This window comes from Quercus suber, unplaced genomic scaffold, assembly GCF_002906115.3.
Source record: "Quercus suber isolate HL8 unplaced genomic scaffold, Cork oak 2.0 scaffold_131, whole genome shotgun sequence".
Taxonomy (NCBI): Eukaryota; Viridiplantae; Streptophyta; class Magnoliopsida; order Fagales; family Fagaceae; genus Quercus; species Quercus suber.
This window is the reverse complement of record NW_027069594.1, coordinates 279,982-297,006: the sequence shown is the minus strand read 5'-3', so window position 1 is coordinate 297,006 and position 17,025 is coordinate 279,982. Positions and strand designations below refer to the sequence as shown.

Here is a 17,025-nt window from a genome sequence, read left to right as displayed (position 1 = left end):
AAACTACCCGTAGTTTTATCCTATACAAGTAAGCTATTGTCGTTTACAATAAAACTACTGTTGACTAGTCTCGCTTAATTTCCTTGTTCTTCTTTTCTTTTTTTCTTCTTTGCTGTGATCCAGAGCATGATTAAGCTTTCTCTTGCACGTTATTTTCAATTCTCTGATACAATGCATTTATGATGCGTAATTTCTCTCTCTCCAGACTTTGGGCCGACTCTTTCTTTGTTGCGAAGAAGAATAAATTTAAATGTATAACATGTGTAATATCGGAAAACAACTGTAGCATGTTTAACAAGTTGCCAGAAAATTACCTGGTGGGAAGGTTAATTCAGACATAATTTAAGATCGAAAATTCTTAAGTGTTGTTATAAGTTGTTGCTGCCTGGTACTTTGAAGTTGTTGCCTCCCATTTTTTAGGATTTTATGGATAACCATAAAATCAGAGAGAAAAACAGCTTGAAACTCTCTAGTAGCAATTGCTCATAACCAAAACTCAGAATTTCATCCTTAAGGACATGTCCTTGGTGGCTCATGGTCTTCCCTGTGTCAAATTGAGGGGGTTGAGACACTAGATAACCCCTCAAAGCTCACGCAGTTGGCTACATTATTAATTGAACCCAGAATTGCACAATGAAAATGTAAAAACAACTGAAACCTCACCTATAAAAACAAGATTCATATTTGATATTCATTCATTGAAACTGTCAAAATAGCCTTGATGTTCTTCTAGAGCAGAAATGATGATCACCTTCTCTAGCAGTGGAATGAAGGGTCCAAACCTGGCTAATATCTAAAAGTAATTACAAATTAAGGACTTTGAATGGTACAAGAATAAATACTTGTCTAACTCCAAGAGACAGAGGAAGGGTGGAAAAAAAGAACTGGAGATAACAACAGGCTCAAAGGCTTTGAAGTAGCTTTAAAGTCTCATCAATATGCTTTTCGGGTTGGAACTGATTGTTGTAGATAAGTTGAACCACCCCATTCTTGTCAAGAACGTAAGTCTGTCTTCCGGGCAATGTTCCAAATAAATCTGATGGTACTCCCCAATCTTTCCTCACCTTGTTCCCCTCGTCACTTAGCAAAGTGTAAGGAAGCCTATATTTCTTTGCAAAAGCCTACAAACATTAATTTAAACCTTCATTGTCAACTTCAGTCATGATTAGCTATGATTACAAGATTATAAACATCACAATAACTCAATGTTAGGAAAACTATATCTTCAAAAAGCTTAATTAGTCTTGAAATTGCAAAAGCTTACTAAGACTAATTTATAAGGATCTGTGATAAAAATAAAAAAATAAAAAAAATTTACATCCATTGAAAAATGAACCAAGCTTCAATATGATTACCCAATTATATGTTAAAAGAAAGAGTTGATAATTTGTACAGTATCACAACATAAGTAGAGGCAGTCAAGTCCCATTCCGCCACTTGCGGCATACATACATTACATGGCTAATAGATAAAAGGACCTTGCATGATGCATACCTATTATTGGTGAGCAAGATAGTACATAAGTAAAACAAATACAGAGCTATCGTGCCACCAAATAAGAGTTACATATAATTAATTGGAGTTAAAAATTGTACAATTAGATTAAAGAAATTGGTGTAAGATTGCCTATCAAGACCTCTCCCAAATCTTCTGGCAAAAAATGAGAGCTTTGTACACTGGGTAAGACATTTAGGAATTGTACAATTAGATTAAAGAAGACCATATGCGAGGCTATCTAAAATATATACTATAGTAGAATTGAGGTGTATACATACGACATTAAATATGTTTAGCAGCTGTAACTCATTCTGGCTAGAAGTACCAGAAAATACAGGCAAAAAGGATTCTTCTGCTGTTAAACTTAAAGCTATCGCTCTATGTGAGAAGGTTATTGTATTACCTTGTGAGATGATGGATCGTCGCCGCTAATCCCAACAACCTGAGCTCCAGCTTTCTTAAATTTCTCGTAAGAATCCCTGAAAGCACAAGCCTGTCGGAGTAAAATAGTAATCTGTTAGTTCCTGCCTGCATAACCTTAAGGCCCTCTTTAATTGCAATTGGGTGACAAATATGTCTATGTGAAAATATTCCCATAAAAGTAACAACTCAAAAAACATTGATCATAGTATGTAGTAATAATAATAGCTAGTAAGAAATGTAATGCTAGCAGAGGAAAAAAAAAGGACCTGTTTGGTGCAGCCAGGGCTCTCATCAGCTGGGTAGAAATAGACCACGGTTGGCTTGCCTTTAAAGTTGGAGAGGCTCACATTTTTTCCATCCTGATCTTTCAATGTGAATGATGGTGGGGCCGAACCTTTGTTCACCTTTCAAGAAACACAAAAACTCATAGTCGTAGGCGATAATAAAGCCAATAACTCTTAATTATTACAAATTGACTAGCTGTGGCGTTGGCACCACAATTTTATATTGTAATGTACCTTGGCAAAAATGGAACCCTTCACTGAAGAAGAAGAAGATGGGATTGACAAGGATGAAGAATAAGAGACCTTAAGGCCATAGAACTGAGATTGTGATGAATTGGAGATAATTGGAAGGTTATGAGAGAACAATGAGTGTCTAGGACTAAGAGTTTGATTGGGAGAGGGAATAGAGTGCTTTGGGAGAGTAAGTGAAGCCATGGATCGGATAGAGAAAGCAATGAATCAAGGGTTCTCCAGTTCTCCTATGAGTGAGCCACTCCCACTTCTTTTGCTCTTCTAGTTTAGTTTTGTGTCGGTGCTTACTTGGGAAAGATTGGGAATAGAAATAGATTGGCCTCTGCCCTCTGGCGTGGACAATTGCTAACCATTAACTGCCCTATGTCTCTAACCCACACCCTACTCAAAAAATTTGTTTGTCGGCCAAGTCGGTAATCAGCTTTTTATTTTTATTGGTTTAAAATCTAAGCACAGCTATTTTGACACGACTTTTGCCACAATTTTAACCCAAAAATTGTGACTATTTTGACACAATTTTTGTCACAATTTTGACTTGAAAATTGTGAATAGTGAAGAAAAAGTAGTAGCTTATGGGAAAGTAATAGGTAACTAATCATACTCTTAATCTCCTATGTCATAATTGTGATAAAAGTTATGGTAATCTCCTATGTCATAATTGTGATAAAAGTTATGGTATTTGAAGAACTTTGTATATTAATTGTTTTAACTACGGATTCTTTGTTTCTTTGTTTCACTGTTTCATTGTTTCGTGAAAAATAATAAGATAAAAAGTAAAAAAAGAAGGGTGTCATTGAGTAAATACAAGTCTCTTAGAAAATGGGATTTCAAAATCAAAATGGTTAAATTTAACCATAATTTAACAAATTAAGGACTTTGAATGGTACAAGAACAAATACTTGTTGAACTCCAAGAGACAGAGGAAGGAGGCATAAAAAGAATCGAAGAGATTACAATAGGCTCAAAGGCTTTGAAGTAACTTTAAAGTCTCATCAATATGCTTTTCGGGTTGGAATTGATTGTTGTAGATAAGTTGAACCACCCCATTCTTGTCAAGAACATAAGTCTGTCTTCCTGGCAGAGTTCCAAATAGATCTGATGGCACTCCCCAATCTTTCCTCACCTTGTTCCCCTCGTCACTTAGCAAAGTGAAAGGAAGCTTATATTTCTTTGCAAAAGCCTACAAACATTAATTTAAACCTTCATTGTCAACTTCACAATCATGATTAGCTACAATTACAAGATTATAAATATCACAATAACTCAATGGTAGGATGAACTATATTTTCAAAAAGCTTAATTAGCCTTGAAATTGCAAAAGCTTACTAAGACTAATTTATAAGGATCTGTGATAAAAAAATATTACATCCATTGACAAAAGAACCAAGCTTCAATATGATTACCCAATTATATGTTGAAAAAAAGAGTTGATAATTTGTACAATATCACAACATAACTAGAGGTAGTCAGGTCCCATTTTACATGCCTAATAAATAAGAGGACCTTGCATGAAGCATTTCTATTATTGGTGGGTAAGATGGTTGTTACAAACCCATAGGTAGAACTCACCCTTGAAAACCGACTTGTGAGGAAAGAGTGTCCAAGAGCTTATAAACACGTGATTAAATTTACACTTAACCAATTTGGGACACTAGGATCATAACATACCACTACGCTCCGCAGTCGACGTCCATGACGACTCACTCTAGCGACACTGACCTATTGGTAGCCCTTTCTCTTTATGGTGGCTCCACTCAACTATTAGTAATTTTAATCCAGCCTCTAGGTTGCCCCTTCTAGGATCTGACCACAAAGCTGCAACTCATTTGATTCCATACTCAATGAGCTATACCCGATTAATTGGGGCGATGGTTGGCTCTGATACCAAATGTTATGGTTTTTTCTAATGGATTAAGCAGAAAAAGATGTTGGTCACTTCAAGGGGACCTAACCTCCATGGAAGAGAGAGAGAGAGAGAGAGAGAGAGAGAGTAAACTGAATGAGTATTATTCACAATGAATCCCTCTGTTACAAGCTTTTATCCCTTATACCCGTGGACCCTTCTAAGTAACCCATGGTCCACTAACTACCTCCCAGTGTTACTACTGCTTAACTACTCATCCCTTTATTAACCAATGTAACAAACATTAACCCATAGTAATTAACTATCTGTTACAACCAATATAGCACAATTGTGTAATTACAACTCAATGACATAGATTCCTAACAATAGTACATAAGTAAAACAAATACAGAGCTATCATGCCACCAAATAAGAGTTACATATGATTAATTGGAGTTCAGAATTGTACAATTAGATTAAAGAAATTGGTGTAAGATTGTCTATCAAGACCTCTCCCAAATCTTGCAAAAATTGAGAGCTCTGTGCACTAGGTGTGACGTTTAGAAATTGTACAATTAGATTAAAGAAGACTATATGTGAGACTATCTAAAATACATACTATAGTAGAATTGAGGTGTATATTGTACCAGAAAATACAAGCAAAAAGGATTCTTTTAAAACTCTATGTGAGAAGGTTATATTGTATTACCTTGTGAGATGATGGATCGTCACCGCTAATCCCAACAACCTGAGCTCCTGCTTTCTTAAATTTCTCGTAAGAATCCCTGAAAGCACAAGCCTGTCGGAGTATAATAGTAATCTGTTAGTTCCTGCCTGCATAACCTAAAGGCCCTCTTTAATTGCATTTGGGTGGAAAATATGTCTATGTGAAACTATTCCCATAAAAGTAACAACTTAAAAAACATTGATCATACTATGTACCATGTAGTAATAATAATAGCTAGTAAGAAATGTAATACTGGCAGAGGAAAAAAAAAGGACCTGTTTGGTGCAGCCAGGGGTTTCATCAGCTGGGTAGAAATAGACCACAACTGGCTTGCCTTTAAATTTGGAGAGGTTCACATTTTTTCCATCCTGATCTTTCAATGTGAATGATGGTGGGACCGTACCTTTGTTCACCTTTCAAGAAACACAAAAACTCATAGTCGTAGGTGATAATAAAACCAATAACTCTTAATTATCACAAAATGACTAGCTGTGGCATTGGCACCACAATTTTATATTGTAAAGTAATGTACCTTGGCAAAAATGGAACCCTTCACAGAAGAAGAAGATGGGATTGACAAGGATGAAGAATAAGAGACCTTAAGGCCATAGAACTGAGATTGTGATGAATTGGAGATAATTGGAAGGTTATGAGAGAACAATGAGTGTCTAGGACTAAGAGTTTGAGTGGGAAGTAGAGAGGGAATAGAGTGCTTTGGGAGAGAAAGTGAAGCCATGGATCGGATAGAGAAAGCAATGAATGAAGGGTTCTCCTATGAGTGAGCCACTCCCACTTCTTTTGCTCTTCTAGTTTAGATTTGTGTTGGTGCTTACTTGGGAAAGATAGGGAATAGATATAGATTGGCTTCTGCCTTCTGGCGTGGACAATTGCTAACCATTTACTGCCCCTTGTCTCTAACCCATATCCTTCCTCAAAAAATTTGTTTGTTGGGCAAGCTGGTAATTAGATTTTTATTTTTGTTGGTTTAAAATCTAAGCACACAGCTATTTTGAAATGACTTTTGCCACAATTTTTACCGGAAAATTGTGAAAAGTGAAAAAAAAAGTTGTAAGTTTATGTGGAAGTGATAGGAAATTAGTTACATTCACAATCCTCCACATCATAATTGTAACAAAAATTGTGGTATATGAAAAACTCTGTTTATTAGTTGTTTTAACTTTTAACCATGGGTTCCTTCTTTCACTGTTTCACTTGTGTGGTGAAAAATAATAAGATCAAAAATCAGAAAATAAATGTGTCATTTGAGTAGATACAAGTCTCCTAGAAAATGGGATTTCAAAATCAAAATGGTTAAATTTAACCATAATTTAACAATTAGTAGTATAACTTTCTTAATTATTGACAATAGCCATGAACCCATATTCCTTTACAAATATAATATCTATACTTTAGCTTAAGAGGTTTGCTTTTGGATTTCTAATTAGGTTAGACTTGAGAATAACTTTGAATTACATTTTCTAAAATTCAAATATTGCTATTATCTAAATCTCTTCGAGTGTTTGACTGTTCCTTCAGGTGTTGGAGTATCTAACTATTTCTTCAGGTATATGTAACCCTCTCGTCTCACACACACCAAGTTATTATACGAAGGAATATTATAGGGGTGGCTCCAAGATATTGACAAAAGGTTTCGAACTTAGAATCTCATAGATTTTATGAGGTTTTAAAAATCACTAAACCAACCTTTCGATCAAAAATAGTTAACTCCTTGATTCTAAGTTTTTTTTTTTTTTTTTTTTTGGGGGGGGGGAAGGATTTCGGGGGATATCTAAAAGTTCGTTGGGTTTATTCTAGCTAAGATTTCAAAATCTAAGGCCCATTATTATTATTTTTTTTTTGGGAACAAAAAAATCTAAGGCCCATCTTGACATTCGTAATAGTCCCAGCCTATCCAACATCAAGGTAGCACTTTTTAGTTGGGTTGGGCTAGAAATTCACAACAATCATAAACCCAATCATGTAATAAAAGTCCACGACCCACCTTATTACACGGTACTTTTTTTTTTTTTTTTTTTTTATAAGACCTTATTACACGGTACTGATAGCAGTATCATACCACCCTAAAACCCCTCATTATTTTATAAGATCTGGTCCTATACTTTTCTTTCAAATTTAGCGGTGAAAATCGGTTACGGGGTTTTAGTTGAATTGTTGGTTGGGTGGTTTTGGTCTTCTGGGTTTGTCTTTGAAAAATGGAGGGGTTTCAGAAATTGATTCCTAAAATCTCTAAAGAGATTAAAAATGGGTCTGACACTCCCCTTTTGAGTGTTGCTAGAGGAGGCGGAGGAGTTTCTGCCGCTTTGCCTTCGACTGATCAGTCTCATGTTCTGGTCACCAGGCCTCCACCTAGGTACTTCCACTACGCTTCCTCTCCTTTCTTTTGTTTTTTATGTTTTTGTATTTTGGTTTTTTTTGTTTAGTTCACTCTTTGTTGAAATGTTCTTTTTTATTTGTTTATGCAACTTGTTTTTCTTTTATAAAACTAAGGTTTGACAATTGACATGCTCTTTTTTATTTATTTATTTTTATTATTATTATGATGATGATATAGTTTCTATGTTTTGAGGGAATTGAGGAGTGCCCAGTGGAAACTCTGTAGAAGTTTATTGCTAGAAAGGGAACCACTGTCTCGTTTAGTGTTTAGTATTTGTCTTAATTTGTTAATGATATCTGTTACCAGCTATAATGGTTTTTGGGAATGTGGGAAAGTGTACATCAGATGGAGAGTTTATAGTGGCATTTTGATCTGTTCTATTACAAGTTTACAACTGATCTTCCGAATTAGAATGTGGTAACTAATTAGCATGGTTTTCATGAGTTTTAGTAATCTAAGTAGTCAATGAAAGGATTCATGGTTTATGGGATTGTTTCGAAATTTGATTGTGAGAGGACTACCATGAGGCCATTATATATAGCTTTTCATTTTTTTTTTCCCTGATATGGCATGGATGCAACCAAGAGTGCTTAATTTAATTTCTTTAACAGATGAAATAGCCCACTAACCTTTGGGGAAATAGTACTTCCCAAACTGATTTTGCAAGCAGTATAGGAGTTTAGGTTAGCTAATTTGCAGTATGAATTATACAATTACAATCTTTGGGCGATAGCACTTGTTGAAAATAACCTTTTCTGAGTTTTTAGAAACTCTAGGGAAACCAGAGTCTGATCAGCAGGGTAGTGAGTTCAACAAGAAAGCTCCCATCAATTGGAAATTTCTATAATGACCTTGTTTGTCTCTCATTGGGAACTAATTAAATGCAATTATCAAATTCTTTTTCAAACTTTTCAGTTTTCTCCTGTAAAATAACAATTATTGAATGCCTGATTGCAGACAAGTGGTATCGCTGTTGACTTGCTCAAAGCTTTGTGCATTTTCATTTGTTGTTGGAGTTGTGTTTGGTTTCACACTGAAGCGACGTGTCAAACGCTGGGCTTCCAACATTCTCAAGAGATTGAAAGATAATTGATGCCACCCTGTCCTTTCCATCTTATGCCAATTTCAGTATAATCATTTACAACTTAGTGATTTTACTGTTTGCTGTTTACCTCAGAAAGAGAGCAATATGATAGTTTCATCTCCATGACAAACAATTAGTCTTGCTTTATCAAAATAGATAAATGATTTACTGATTTTTTTTGTTTTTTAAAATTCGGTGGCCAACCCTTATTAGTCTATTGAGGATCCATACCTGACCTTAATTTTTGGGACTAAAATTTCTTGTTAGTTTTAAGGGTTGTGGGTAAAGCAATTTAGAGTCAGTGCAGCTAGAAATTGACTATCTGTATTTCCTCTCATTATATAAAATTCTCATTTGTGTTCATTTGCACTAATAATTTTGTAAGATATAGTGCTTGTATTTACATCTTGTGAGCTATTATAATGGATACATAACTATCTTTTCCTTTAGAATCATTAAAATGGTTATCAAAAAAGAAGGTTGGTATTTTGATGGTGATCCCTTTATTTCAGAAATACTCCTTGTGAAACTCGAATCGTGTAGAGGTCTTGTTACTGAGCTCATGACATAGCTTCTTCAGCTCCTTTGCCAAAACTGGCAACCCACAGTAGAAAACCCCTGCAAATTAACAACCCTTTCCCGTTAAACCATTTCTTCATATCTGGAATATTTTTCATGTTCATATTACCTACATGTCTAAACCATTGTGGATTGGTGAGTCATTTGATCATAATTATAAAGTTGCCTGTTTAGACCACACAAGCCACCTTCGTTGATAGATTAAAAATAAAATAACATAAAATAACAAAACCTACCGCATTCTAGATCATTAAAGTTCTAATCAATTGCTGATTTCTTTTATATATCATCTCTTATTTTTTTCACACATTAAATTGTTTTACACTTTTACTTATGACCCCTGAATAGAGCTGCATGGTGCAAAACATTTCAAGCAAGTCTGAGCCCAAGTTTTATTGAGAGCTAAGGTGTGTTTATATCTGTTTTGTTAGTCTGGCACAGCAGCTGTTAACTCAGATGGTTGCCAGCGAAGTTCTTTTCTTAATGGTGTGAACCTGGTACGCATGCATGGTAGCATATTGCTTTGTTAATAAAAAATTCTGTGATTTGATAGAGTATCTTTACCTACTGTTGCGTGTGGATGCTTTGAAGCTATTTTAGTGAATGCTTCTTTCCAATTAGGCCTAGCAAAGTGCGTCCTTACCTGCCAAAAAATAAAATATGACTGTTTTAAGTATAAGAGTGCTAAGGACCTTTTATTGCCCAGTATCTGTGGATTAGCAAAGTGATGGGATGGTAGAGCTATTGGGTGTATGGAAAAACTGTCTGTTGTAAAGGTGATGCAAGATCTTACTCGGGTGCCGGATAGGATGTCAACGCCATGTTTAGCATGGTTCAGAGCTTGAACCATTGTGATCAGGGTTGATCTCGCATCATGCTCTTCATAAACGCTTGTAAGGTAGTTGTGCAGCTCAATTTGACCCTAGGTATATATATATATGAGAAGATTAGGATGACACTAATTCTCTTGTTCATATGTAATAATTCAAAATGCATATATTTCTGATCGGCAAGGACTAAAAGTTATTATTCATTACTTTGTGATCCATTTCTGCTACTTGGTCCATGACTCCTTTAAACCATTCAAATGATCCAGGTTCCCTGGTAACCCAGTAGAAATGAGCACTTTTGACCCTCTGCAACTTCTTTTTTCCGCTTCCTGGTGTCACATTTGAAGATGTAAAACTATTTGGTCTGTCATCTGATCTACTCGTTTCTGTGGTTGAATCCTGGGTCAACAGTGGGTCAAAAAATCAAATTCCTGAAGAAAAAAGTGTTGTAAAAATAATGAAAAGTGAAGTGATATGCTTGAGTATGAATTCTTGCCTGCTGTTCTTCTGTTGTATTGTTTAGAAGATCTCTAAGGATGCTTATAAAAGGAGTAGCTCCAATTCCAAGTCCAACTAGGAGCAAGACATCATAATTTTTGTAGTCCTGTGCTGGAGCCCCATATGGTCCATCAACTAGCAGTCTTGGTTGGCTGCATCAACATAATATGGTAAGTTGAGCCTTTTCACATGTATTCTATATTACCATTCCAGTCTAAGAGAGTAAAATTAGAATGCAATACCCACCTTGTCTGATCTTTTTGCCTGAATAGAGTACTAAGTTTGGCTGGACCAATAATAGATGGTGGTAAATGAGTACCCTCCGTGAAAATTCGCTTCAATTCTTGTGTCCAGTCGCCTGCTATACGGATGTGAACACTTAGGTAGTCATCTCCTGATGCCGAAGTGATGGAAAATGGATGCCTGGAAAGGAAAAGGGATTGATTATCAGAATGGACGGTCTGAGAGTGGTAGCTGAATGTATGTCACTATCAGCACCAATACTGCTCACCATTCAAATGGAGAGATTGTTGGGCATTGTAGAAATATGTATTGCCCACTTTCGTACTTAAATCCCTGAGGCTTGGACATGACTAAACTAAAAACATTTCCTGGTAGTACTGAAACCTGCAGTGACCAAGAGGTAGAACTTGTTGAACACTAATATTACCCTCTGCTTGAATTCAATTGCTCGTTTTTGTCAATTTACCTTTAATACTTTAACTGAATAACGCTCTGATCTACGCGTACGCACAGTCCGCTCTACTATGTAGAGCAACAATGGAACAGAGATGTACATCCATGACTGTAAAAGTTGGCAAAGCATTCAGTTCCAATACTCACAATCTTCTTCTGTCATAACTCATAAAAAGATCATCATATTCCTAAGTTTCTTACCGTTTTATGTTCCCACTTTTGCACCAAGAACAAGCAAGTTCCATGAACAAGTAGCAAAATATAGACAAGACCAAGAAGGTGATGAGAGTACCAGAATGCATTAAACCCCGTCAATCTGTTAAATGGTGCAGGCAGCTTCACCAGATTTCTCCGGAAACCTTGTGTTGCTAATGTGAAAGAGATGGCCATTAAAACCACCATAGCAATCCCAGTCACCCCTTCAACCCCACTCAAGAGGCCTTTGTATGTGGGTCTTGTGTTTCCGATATCGGAAGCTATCAAGGCAAAATCTTCTGGAGATGAGTTTATAATGCGAGGAAAGTCACATGCTAGATGGGTTCCCGCATGAATGAAGATTCCAATGGCTATAGCACATGCAATCGTCTGTGACGTAAAGAGTCAATAACAAACAAAATGACAAAAATTACTTATATACACTTGAGAATAAGTGGCTTTTGGTAATTAGCTGGTATCATACCCTTTATTTATTTATTTAATTTTTTTTTTTAAGGAGGGAACAGGTTTTAAACATGGAATAGAAGTACTAAAATAGTAACATGGGTACCTTAGCTTGCATTACACACCTGCCTTTTGAAGCTGGCTCGGTTTGATTAAGGCTTTTCCAGTATTATATATATATATATATATATATATGCAAATTCTTGCTTTAGTTATTTACAGCTTTTGATTTGGGTAGCTAGTAAGATTGAATAACGCTGGTGGTGGATCGAATTAGCCTAAATATAGAAATAGACTAGGTTAATGTCATCATCAAACACTTCGATCTCTCTCCCTTTACATTTCTCAGAAGGTTTATTAGTAAAGCTAGAATGAATCAATCTCATCGAAAACTCAATCCATTTTTAATCTTTTTATACCTTTTGTTGTGAAGAAATGCATCTATTTGTTTGAGGAAAGTAAGATCATTTTGACATTCTACTGTGTCAGTAGTGTTTGCTTTGTAAGTTTTACCTTGTGGAAATTAATGTTGTCGTTAAAGGGGATAAAGGACTTGGCTCTTGTGGACCGAAGCCATGTGAGTGTGTTTCGACAAACTGGTAAGAGGATGAGAGCCATGTTGAGTTTCAGAGTCTCTGCAGCCCCTTTTGCAGTTGTCACGCAATAGCCCATGACTTGAAATGCTGCTCTATTTCTATATTGGTTGAATTTCAAGGCAAAAAGGCCAGCCATGACAAAGAACCACAACATCAAAATCCAGCCTCTCTGCCAATTCTCTAGTATGTGAGTCCTTAGTGTTCCGGTAACTCTTTGCATCACATTCTTGGGTCTGAAGGAACCAAGGTTCTGACTCCAGCCTACACTTGCTGTGCTCAGTGGTCTGCTATAGTTCATGTAAGTGTCTCTTTGTAGGAGCAGCGTTTCCAACTGCCATAACTGAGTAAAGGGTACAATTCAGGCAGGAGCAGCAAATATGTTAAATTCTTTAAATCGTTTAAGAACTCAAATGACTTATTCATAAAGTTGCAGCAATAAATAATTACTATCTAACAGTGGCATGATAGCAAGTTGAAAAGGTTTTATATACCTCAATATATCCTAGTTTTTCTGGATCTAGTTCTTCCATTATCAACGAAGCGTAGTCTTCAGCTTGTTCTTTCAACTTGGATAGCTTGTTTGCAGAAGCACTGAGCATTATAAGCTGTAATTAAATGAGAGTAACATAGTAAAGCTTAACATGCTAAAATGTAAAACAGGAACTTTTTTTTGAGAAATAATTACAACATGCTGCTAACCCTACAGCTTGAACCATTTTTCCTCTAAAACTCCAAGCACTTTGTACATAGAGAGGTGTCAATTCAGCTACAAGGTCTTTGGCAAAATGTAAAACATGGACTTAACATGCCTTTTTTCAAGGCTTTCGTTAACTTTAATTATTAATTGCACGCCACTGAAATCCTTACAAATGATGTCATTATTTAAGGACTATCACTTGAATGAAGAAAAATAATTAAAAGTCAAGTTTTTTTTAAGAAAAATTATAAATCTAAGTTTTATATTAATAGCTCGATTGGGTAGCGACCACGTTTGAGCTTTTTTGCGTTTTACTTTTTTTTTTTTTTTTTGATAAGAGCGTTTATGCTTTTCTAGTGAATCTCGTGCACTGTTCACGGGTCTCACAAATCTTTTTTTAAAACAAAATTTTTATTAAAAATGAGTCCCACAATACTATTTACACATTTAAAAATTATTTTGCTACCGTATTTTCAGTTTTCAGTAAAATAAGTGGTATTCAAACACACACTAAGTAATTTGCGTGTGTATATATATATATATATATAAAGTAATTTACATGTTGTTTTAGGCCAGTTAATTTTACAAAGCCACATGTGTATCAGTGTAGACATAACACAATTTTTTTACAACTAAAACGTTTTTTTTTTTTTTTTTTTTGGGAGGTAACAACTAAAACAGTTCTCACCTCTTGAATCTCCTCCCTTGTAATTTTTCCGTCCTCATTGATATCCACCCTGAAAAAAGGGAAAAACGCATTGAATTTTTTTTCTCTTTAATATTAAGTTTTGAGCTCGAATCGATAATGGTAGGAACAAATTTGATACTCTAACAACTTGGATAGATCTAACTTATGCAATGCAAGATAAACGTAACATGATAGAGACCATAATTGCCTAACTTATGCAATGCAAGACAAAATTGTTTAATATAAACGTAACATGATTGATAGATACTATGATTGCCTAACTTTTAAACACTATGATTGCTTAATTTTTGCAATGCAATTAGTATTATATGAATTTATTTTACCGCCATGTCCAGGAAACATTTAGCTTATATTTTCGAGGGCAGCAACATCTCAGATATATCTAACTGTGGATTTCTGAATTTAAATAAGCATGGTTTATTTCACACACACGGTCACATGCATAAAACACACTCTAAAAAACAAGAGAAAATGTGATTTGAAGTCACGAATTCAAAGTTTGAAATTGTGACTTGAAATCTCGTTTTTTCTTGTTTTTTTTATGAATATATATACTATATGTGTGATAGATTAATAATATTTTTCCTTCTAGAAAATGGAAAAGTTTTTTTTTTTTTTAAGAGATAAAATGGGAAAAGTAAATTGACTAATTTATGAATACTTTTAGATACTTTTATGGAAAAAAAAAAAATTTGAAACTGATTATTCTTACAGTATTTTTTTTTAATGAAAGTAGTGTCTAATTTTTTTTTTAAAAAAAATAGATCATTAACGAATGATTATGAATGTTCCTAAAAAAATGATTATGAATTATTTTTTTGATAATATAATACAATTAAAATTCAATTTACCACCCCCTATGATTATGAACTCATGCTTGGAAGTTGAAGTTAGAAGGAAATTAAAAAAAAAAAAAGTATGTACTGAGTCTAAATATTCTGTCTCACTTTTTCTGCTCTACTGTATACTCTACTAATAAATAATTATCATATGTTCACGTAATTAATTAAATATTATAATTATTTACTTATTAATACTATAATTATTAATTAATAATAATATTTAATTAATTAGGTGAATATATAATAAATATTTATTAGTGCAGTATTTAGCGAAAAAAAAAAAATAGCAGACAAGATTTGGACTCGTACGTATTATTAAAGAGAGTAGAAACGAAACGGAAGCGAGTGCACATACATGTCGAAGAAAATCTGAAGTCGCGCGTCAAAACTCTGGTCCGAAATCTGTAGCCAGAAATCGTGTAGCTCTTCTTTCGTTATCCTCGCTATCTTTTGTCTCCTCCTCCGTGCCAATGCATCGAATATCCCAACCGCAAACTCTTTTGAGTCAACCATTCCTACCAACCAAATCACACTCTTAACGATCAAATTTATGAACTCGATGGAGCATGAAAATAATAAAACAAACAATAAAATTTATTTGATAGCAAATAATATATATATATATATATATACCTATGCATTCACCGAAATCTTCTCGACAAAGCAAACCGTCCTTAGCGAGTTTGTGAAACCTGGATTCAACTTTTCTCCATAACTCTTCGGAATCGCAAGCTCTATTACTTGTACTGCTGATGAATCTCAGGCCTTTCAGAGCTTGCTGCGCGTTCGATCGCGATCGTTGAAGACTCGCTTTCATTCTTCGATCATCGCGAGCCGACACGATCGTATTCTCCTTTACTGCATCCTCCGAATCAGTTTCCGACGCGTTAGACGAAGATCTCAGCCACGGGAATTTCCGGCGAATCCTCGACGTAATCGACAGGTTCCTCTCGAGTCGCGGCGGCTGCAACTCGTCTCTCGTCGGAGTTACGCTGCACATGACGACTGAATCGTCTTCGAGCTCTATCGTGACTTCAACTATGTCTTGCGAATTGCTCTGTCGTCCAAGGCCGTTGAGAAATATCGGCAGCATTTCTCCGCCACCGCCACTGATGGTGGTGGAGTCGTCGAGATCGTCCTGTAGGTCGAATGACCGGCTGTAATTGGATCGCTTCGACGACGACGCCGATAACCTCATTCTCTCTCTATCAGGTAAATCCAAACTCTATCAGCTCCCTTAATTAATACACATTACACAAAGAAAGAGAGGAGGTTTAGAGTCTATGCCTGGTTTGGTCGACAGTGAAAAAAACCAACAAAACAGACACCTCTCAACCAATCTCAGCACACGATTTCAAAGTCTATAAGTTACAGATTGATATATATTTTCTTTTTTAAAAAAATAAAACATTTGCACCAATAATGAAACAAAGATAATGGAATATATATAAACTGTGTTTGATATAATGGTAATAAGAGACAGAGAAAGAGAGTGAGATTTACAGGTTTATAGGGAGAAGATGCTGTCTGCTGCTGTGTGTGTTATTTGCTAGAGAAACAACGGCCAGGATTGTGCCACGTAGACGTAGTGTTTGATTTTGTTTGTCGTTATTGAAAAATTAAGACAATTTTGTATAAAAAAATAAAAAAAGGAAATTAAAAAAGAGCGGGGTTGTCATTGAATAAAATAGAATGGTTGGTAGAGTGAGTGGAGTAAGGAACACCTAATTTGACCACCGGGCCTTGTAGTCTGGTGGTACCTAATACCATGTATATCTATTAGCTCAGGAGTAACTCTGCAATTACCTAGCAAAAAAAAAAAAAAAACACCTAATTTGTAAGTAGAGGTCAAAAGGGTAAGGTGAGCCTTAACAATCATCATTCTATTTAATTTTTTTCACTTACTGTTCTTATATTCTTTGTATTTTTTTTTTTTTTTTTGGAATAGAATTGCATTTCTTGATGTCACATTCATAGAGCCAATTTTTTTTTTACTAATTCAATCATCGTATTTAGCCCTTAATTTCTGATCATAGTTGTAATCCTTGCCTTTTTGTTTAGCACATGGAAGTACCCACCCGTAATATTTTGGTACTTAACGCCATTGACTAGCAAATATAAGTACTAACTTGCTAGATAACTCAACAAGAATAAGACAATCTTAACTGTACTTAATATATGTTAGATGAAAACTACGACAGGACAAAAGTCGAGAGGTTAACGATAAATTATCTTAATTGTATCATAATATTATTTTATCTTTGGCTAGCTAATGGTTAATCAAAATACACTAGAGAGAGAGTGTGTGTGGAGAAGTTTCCTTAATTTATTGATTGCATGATTTTTTTTTTTTTTTTTACAAGATAAAATTTCTATTCTAGCATAATCTAAGTGTATATGTATGTGAAGCTCC

General features: G+C 35.1%; 4 protein-coding genes across 6 annotated transcripts; 1 reads left to right on the top strand and 3 right to left on the bottom strand.

Annotated features, from left to right (window-relative positions):
* Positions 1 to 666: 666 nt before the first annotated feature.
* On the bottom strand, positions 667 to 2,847 carry LOC111984223 (peroxiredoxin Q, chloroplastic). Of its 3 annotated transcripts, none has more exons than XM_024015850.2 (4): positions 2,439 to 2,842; positions 2,187 to 2,324; positions 1,901 to 1,990; positions 667 to 1,109 (listed from the first exon to the last, which is right to left on the bottom strand). In XM_024015850.2, the coding sequence occupies exons 1-4, from the start codon at positions 2,637 to 2,639 to the stop codon at positions 903 to 905; spliced, it is 636 nt and encodes a 211-aa protein (XP_023871618.1). In that variant the 5' UTR covers positions 2,640 to 2,842; the 3' UTR covers positions 667 to 902. The 3 variants fall into 3 exon arrangements, with proteins under 3 accessions (XP_023871618.1, XP_023871617.1, XP_065632330.1); XM_024015849.2 differs by having other exon boundaries at positions 667 to 1,121; positions 2,439 to 2,837; XM_065776258.1 differs by lacking the exon at positions 667 to 1,109 and adding an exon at positions 1,153 to 1,676 and having other exon boundaries at positions 2,439 to 2,847.
* Positions 2,848 to 3,230: 383 nt separating this feature from the next.
* Positions 3,231 to 5,902, bottom strand: LOC111984222 (peroxiredoxin Q, chloroplastic). Its single transcript, XM_024015848.2, has 4 exons — positions 5,559 to 5,902; positions 5,302 to 5,439; positions 5,009 to 5,098; positions 3,231 to 3,636 (listed from the first exon to the last, which is right to left on the bottom strand). The coding sequence occupies exons 1-4, from the start codon at positions 5,760 to 5,762 to the stop codon at positions 3,418 to 3,420; spliced, it is 651 nt and encodes a 216-aa protein (XP_023871616.1). The 5' UTR covers positions 5,763 to 5,902; the 3' UTR covers positions 3,231 to 3,417.
* Positions 5,903 to 7,239: 1,337 nt separating this feature from the next.
* On the top strand, positions 7,240 to 8,514 carry LOC111984221 (uncharacterized). Its single transcript, XM_024015847.2, has 2 exons — positions 7,240 to 7,397; positions 8,379 to 8,514. Exons 1-2 carry the CDS (start codon positions 7,240 to 7,242, stop codon positions 8,512 to 8,514), a joined length of 294 nt encoding a protein of 97 aa, XP_023871615.2.
* Positions 8,515 to 8,807: 293 nt separating this feature from the next.
* Positions 8,808 to 16,107, bottom strand: LOC111984220 (respiratory burst oxidase homolog protein E). Its single transcript, XM_024015846.2, has 14 exons — positions 15,246 to 16,107; positions 14,968 to 15,127; positions 13,750 to 13,798; positions 12,856 to 12,969; positions 12,282 to 12,704; positions 11,310 to 11,693; positions 11,122 to 11,217; positions 10,924 to 11,039; positions 10,659 to 10,835; positions 10,411 to 10,564; positions 10,122 to 10,313; positions 9,878 to 10,006; positions 9,649 to 9,727; positions 8,808 to 9,123 (listed from the first exon to the last, which is right to left on the bottom strand). The coding sequence occupies exons 1-14, from the start codon at positions 15,808 to 15,810 to the stop codon at positions 9,014 to 9,016; spliced, it is 2,748 nt and encodes a 915-aa protein (XP_023871614.1). The 5' UTR covers positions 15,811 to 16,107; the 3' UTR covers positions 8,808 to 9,013.
* Positions 16,108 to 17,025: the final 918 nt, after the last annotated feature.